Source organism: Psammomys obesus, unplaced genomic scaffold, assembly GCF_907164565.1.
Source record: "Psammomys obesus unplaced genomic scaffold, mPsaObe1.curated_primary_1811, whole genome shotgun sequence".
In the NCBI taxonomy this organism is placed as follows: domain Eukaryota; kingdom Metazoa; phylum Chordata; class Mammalia; order Rodentia; family Muridae; genus Psammomys; species Psammomys obesus.
The window spans coordinates 26,682,972-26,688,971 of NW_026596095.1; the positions used below are offsets into that span (position 1 = coordinate 26,682,972).

General features: G+C 35.6%; 1 protein-coding gene across 1 annotated transcript in view; it reads left to right on the forward strand.

Annotated features, from left to right (window-relative positions):
- Positions 1-3,699, forward strand: part of Stpg2 (sperm tail PG-rich repeat containing 2) — a 588,931-nt gene extending 585,232 nt beyond the window's left edge. Inside the window, exon 13 of the mRNA XM_055628088.1 lies at positions 3,544-3,699. Coding sequence (XP_055484063.1) covers positions 3,544-3,699 — 156 coding nt within the window. The remainder of the gene's footprint in view (positions 1-3,543) is intronic.
- Positions 3,700-6,000: the final 2,301 nt, after the last annotated feature.

Here is a 6,000-nt window from a genome sequence, read left to right on the forward strand (position 1 = left end):
CGGAGTGAATCCCAGTCTCCAGTAAGGGTGCTAGGCTTTCTACTTCTCCTAATCACATGTGAGTTTGGAAGAATAGAGTTGTTAATTTGATGTTTTTACAATGGATTAGAGTTCAGGATTAGGTGTAGTCATTCATATCACTTCACTTTTCTCATTCACTGTCAAATTGTTAATGGCTCTCACTGCATCTTCATCATGGTTGAATCACTAATCTCGTTTCTCTCTGGCTTCTTGATAGAACTCTGAAGCCTCTTTGTTCCTCCAGTGTATCGCTTTGCTCCTTTATCGAAGATTAGGGGGTTGTGTGTGGGGGCTGTATTCCATGGATCTGCTGCTGTTGCTTCAGCTTTCTAGTGAGCCTTCAGTTCCTACAGTGCACATGTAGCCTTTTATGTTAAATGGTAGTCTATTTGGAAACCATGCACTCTTAGTAAAATAATTATGACACCATTTTTCCCTTGTTTTAGTAAATGTAAAAACCACTATGCAAAGTTCTTCCTAGACTTTTGAAATAATATCCACTTTCTTGTTTGAAACACTTAACTACTTTTTATGATCAGGATGATTTCTCTAAAATAAAATCCAATGTAAAGAAACTACTAATATTTTATCTATGCATTTTATGATTATACTCTAAAAACATTTAGATATTTTGATTTTTTATAGGTACATAATGTCTAGATAACAGTCATTTACTTTATAAAAAGACAAATCTGGGTATTCCAACACTGTGTCCTTTGAATACACCCATTTTTTTTGTTGTTGCTTGAAATGTAACTTTGTCATATGCTAAATGCTGATACTTAAGATACATTTTCTGTTTCATTCACCACTTTGTTTCCAGAATGAGCCACTTTGTCTTAGATAGTATAGACCTTTATCTCTAATGTGCTGCCATACTGGCTCTTTACATCTTTGTAAGGGATGAGGACCTCATGTATAGCATGAGGACCCTTAGGAAAGAACATAAGCAGAGCCAGTGCCACAGTGGCCTTGGCAAACTGGTCATTTCTTGCTTCTGATGAAGATGAACCTTTACACATTCATTCTGTTTCTACTTTCTTATGCTCAAATTCAGATCTGCTAGTACCTTAGCTTCCTGCTAAGCCTGCTAGAACTTAAAATCACCATATTAACTTCTAAGATTGTGCTAAGTACTAAGGAAGGCAGCATGGAAACTTGGGGTCTCATAACATGGTTTTTCCAGCCTTTGGCTCCTAAAGGTCACCTCCTTACTTCATCATTTTTCAATAGTGAAAGACTTTCAACCTTTGGAAGTCAGTGTTTTCACTTGGAAGTTGGCAAGGAATAGCCAACTGTGGTTTGAGTGGACTCTTTGTTTCTCTCTCCAGTCCACTGTGGTCCCCAATTACATACACATACACTCAAGAAGGGGGGAAGGAGAGAATAAAAGGAGAAAAGACAGTTTCTGACATGAACTCAGTTGCCTGTTCCTTGATCACTTCTCCGTGGTGGGGAGACCTTGCCAGTCTACAGAGAAAGAGGATCTAGATAGTCCTGATGGAACCTGAAAGGCTATGCCCAGACTGTTGGGGAGGAGGGCTTGCCCTATCAATGGCCTAGGGGAGAAGGATAGGAGAGAAAGCGGGAAGAAGGGTGGGACCTAGAGGAAATGAGGGAAGGGCTACAACTGGGATACAAAGCAAATAAACAAACAAACAAACAAATAAATTACCTTGATTGCTCATCTTGTTAATTTATAACAAGTTATTTAGTTATAGTGTATAATTGTTCTTGGAAATAACTTGGTTTTCATATTTGTTTTTCACTCATAATATATAAAACATTTGATCATGTGAAGGTACTGAGGAATATGTTTTGTTGTTATTGTTGTTTTGTTTGTTTGCATATGCTTATTGTAATCATTCGCTTAAAGAAAAATAGAATGTAACCACATTGTGATTTTTATACTGATTGAAAGATCCTGCTGGGATATATAAATTGTGGGAAAAGTTGTAAAACTGTAGTTTGGAACTGGCAAACACACACACACAGAAAAAGAATATTGTTGCTTTAATTCTATATTTCCTGTGTGTAAGGTTGGTTGGAGGAGAAACAGACAAGAGAACAAATGACTCAAAGACAGAACAGGCTGTATTTAGGATAAACCTGCAGATGAGGGGAAAAAAAAATCCTCTAGAGCAGTGGTTCTCAACCTTTGGGTCTTGTGCCATTTGGGATTAAACAATTCTTACACAGGAGGTGCCTAAAACCATTGGAAAACACTGATGTTTACATTACAATCATGGCAGTAGCAAAATTAGAGTTATATAGTAGCAACAAAGATAATTTTATGGTTGGGGGTCAGCACAACATGAGAAACTGTATTAAATGGTTGCAGTATTAGGAAGGTTGAGAACCTGCTCTAAAGTAACCAGAGCCATTACATAGGGGAAGGGTAGTAGCTTACAGGTTGGAGTACCTATAGGGAAGAAACATGGAAGATGGGAGAGGCTGGCAAGGGCTCCTTCATATGAATTTACTGCATTCATGTATCCAGTAAATATAAGGTAATATAAAGTGAAACTGCTCTGACTCCATTTGAAACACGAGGAAACTAACGTTCAGAAATGGCAGGCAACCATCTGTAAGGCATAATGCTAATTATTCTCCCGTTTGAAGGTGATTTTAAGTCTGTAACTGTTGTCTTATCACAGTCAGGCCCCGGTGGAAACTCCAAGCCCTAGGATTCAGAATTTTCAACTTGTTTCCTGAAACTGCTCTTCTCAGTTCCCAGCTCTTCCCCCAGTCCCGCTGTGTGGTGTTTACTTGGAGGGCAGCATAGTCAGAAGGAAGGTGTGGCAAGGGCTGTGTCCCCACTGTGTGTTGGGTTTGATCTGTTCACATAGACAGCTACATTTAATACTCACAGCAGTTCCTCAGCAGAGCTACGAGTTCACCATCCTGATTTTGCAAATAGCCGCTTAGTCAATCCGGGTGAATGAACATTACATTAATAGTCACTTCTAAATTTGCTTCAGACTTTTCTTCTCACTGTTTTCATTGATATGTTGCCTGGGCAAGGTGAATGGTCTTTATTTTCTTACCTCATGTTCATAATACTGACATCGTCTTGGAGCGATGATACTTATATACCAGATATTTGTTAGAAGGACAAATGTTGAGAGAACACATGTGTGAAATGTTAATATCTGTTTTCACTGGAAAAAAAAGGGTTTTAAAAATAAAAGTTACAGGTAGTAATGCAAAATATGTATTTTGTTATTAGAAAGTTGGAAGTTTCACTAAAGGGTTTGGTTTCTCGTAATTTTTGGCAAGAATATTAAGTACAATTTAGTAAAGGTCATGACTAATAACATATTTGCATGTTAAAGAGTATTTTAGATATTAATCCAAACATGTAGGGTATTAATGAATGATATTAGTGTATAAATATGTAATATTAGTGTAATAATATGATATTAGTTTGTATTAATGAGATCACTGTCCATTTATCTAAACTAATCCCTCAAAGTACATGGATGATGTAATTAAAGTAAGTTGCTCCTTTTCTCTTCACAGCTCAGTCCATTTTTAAGACACACTGTTCTGAAGAAAACATACAATGTCACTCTGCCATGGTCATCTTCTGCTAAGAGAGAAAAAAAGACAGGCCTTCCCTTCCGAAAAAAGGAGAAAGAAAATCGAGGAAATAACGTAGAATATCCTAACTGGTGAGTATGCTAGGCTCACAGTCACAGAGACACATATATGTAACATGTATTTGCAGCATCGTATAGATGCCTTGCTCAGGTCCTTCATCTCCCTCAGGTGATTAGCTGGGCTTATGGTGTCAAGCAATCAGTAAGAGGTTACAGGGAAGAGCATCTCCATGCTTCTACACCTGACTGCTAATCCGATTTTTATTGTCTTTTTCTTTTTGTTTTTAATGGCAAGGCAGAGGGTTACTTCAATGTAATTAACTCTATGGGCTCTTAACTAATACAGTTTTCTAATATAAAAAAAATAAATTGTGTTATAATAAATTACAATAAACTAATATCGAGCTTTAGCAAGATATTTTGGGATTATATGACACAGCAGCTCGAGTGTCTTCTGGATACATTGTCTAAATGTACCTCTAGGTATATTTGGAAAAACAATAGATGTGCTCCTAGAAAGCACTAATGGATAGCTTCCTAGCTGTGAGGTAAGCAGTGAATGCATTATCATGACTATGGTGGTACCTTGGGCTTTGATTATGTATGTAAGGTAGAATAGGACTTAAACTGCCAGATGGCGCAGGATCTAAAGGTTCTTTCTCATTTCAGTGTTTATATTGTTAAAAGGTGTACTTCAGTGGTTGACAATGATTACATTAATTATTAAAGAACAGATTCTAAACAAGTTATTTATCAAGGTAATAAACATCTAACTGAAAAATTGTTATCTATCACAGAAAATTAGAGCAACAAATCAAATTACTAGTATAACTGACATTAAATATAAATAACTAATATTTATATTTAAGAAGGTTAAGAATATCTGAGTAATAATATTTTACTCTATATACAGGAAAATATTTCAGACCTATTGGGCTAAATAAAATTTTTATTTTTCATTTTTTTATTTTTTTGCAGTAATCAGAAAGTATAAAATTATCTGTGGCCAAAATTATAATGCTGCTGGTCAGTGATAATTTAGATTGGGTTATCCACATTTTAGATTAGTGACCACATCTGTATTTTGTATAGAAAAGTAATGTCTTTGTTTTATCTTATTTTTGGAGGATTTTTTTTGATAAATACAAAAACTAGGTTGGAAAATATTTTCTTTCTGCATATTGAAAATACCAGTATCTGTTTCCTACTCTCTTAATGAGCTGTTTTTGCTTTGAAGATTGTGTCTTTTATCTGCTTTCATAGCATCAGAAAAAAACAAAAACAAAAAAACAAAGTAAAAGCCAACACACAAACTTAATGTTCCCAGGTTTTCTTGCCTTCAGCTTCTTCCTCAATGTTCTTTGATGTTTGTTAATATTCTGCATGGTGTAATTTGGTGGTTTTTTAAAATCATCCATAAAAGTTATTGCCTATTATATTTTCAAATATTGTTGTTCTACATCCTTTCTCATCCTAATTTGATAATCTGGTTATGAGCATTCTTTATTCTATGTTTAATGAATCCCACATTTTCTCATGTATTTTGTAGACTATTTTATTTATATTTCACTGTATGTTTTGGTAAGAACTTCCTCTATGTCATCAATCCTCCATCATCTAACTTGAAGATAAGTACATCTACTGGGTTCTTAATTTAAATTATTGTTTTGTCAATTCTAAAACTGGCATTTTACTAGTATTTATAAGCCCTGTCTTATTAACATGTTGTAAACATTTCACTTTCCATAATTTTTATACCACAGAAGACAGTCCCAACTCCAATTCAGCTTTGGCTCTGTTTATAGTATCTGTCATCTGTTTTGTGTTTCTTCACTGTATCTCACAAAATGGCTAATTGTTTATTCAAATGAATATTGCTAATGGAAACTTCCAACATGGTTGATATTCTGTAGTACATCTTCCTCCAAACAGGAGATCCCTTCACAGGGATGTGCATGTGACTGATACCATCTTCTTCAAAACAGGGTTTCCCTCCATTTCCAGGAGCCATATAATTCTCATGACTCACATTTCTCTGATGCTAACCTTTCTGTCAGGTCAGTGAATTTACTATGTCTGTCTCCAATTTCTTTTCCTCCTTCTTGGGCAATGGTCAGACGCTCTGTGAAGCTGCTAAGATCATAAGCTATCACTTTTTAATGCTGCGTTTTGGTCTCTTGGCCAAATGCACATGGATTTTTGATAAACATCTTCCATTAGGAAGTAACACAATGCCAAGTTCCCATATGATCCACCCTTCTCTTCAGGTTTTGCGTGCAGGACTCTGAGAATGGTGTGACACCAGTTTAGATTCTTACCCATTTTGTGGCTGTTTTCTTTCTTTCTTTCTTTCTTTCTTTCTTTCTTTCTTTCTTTC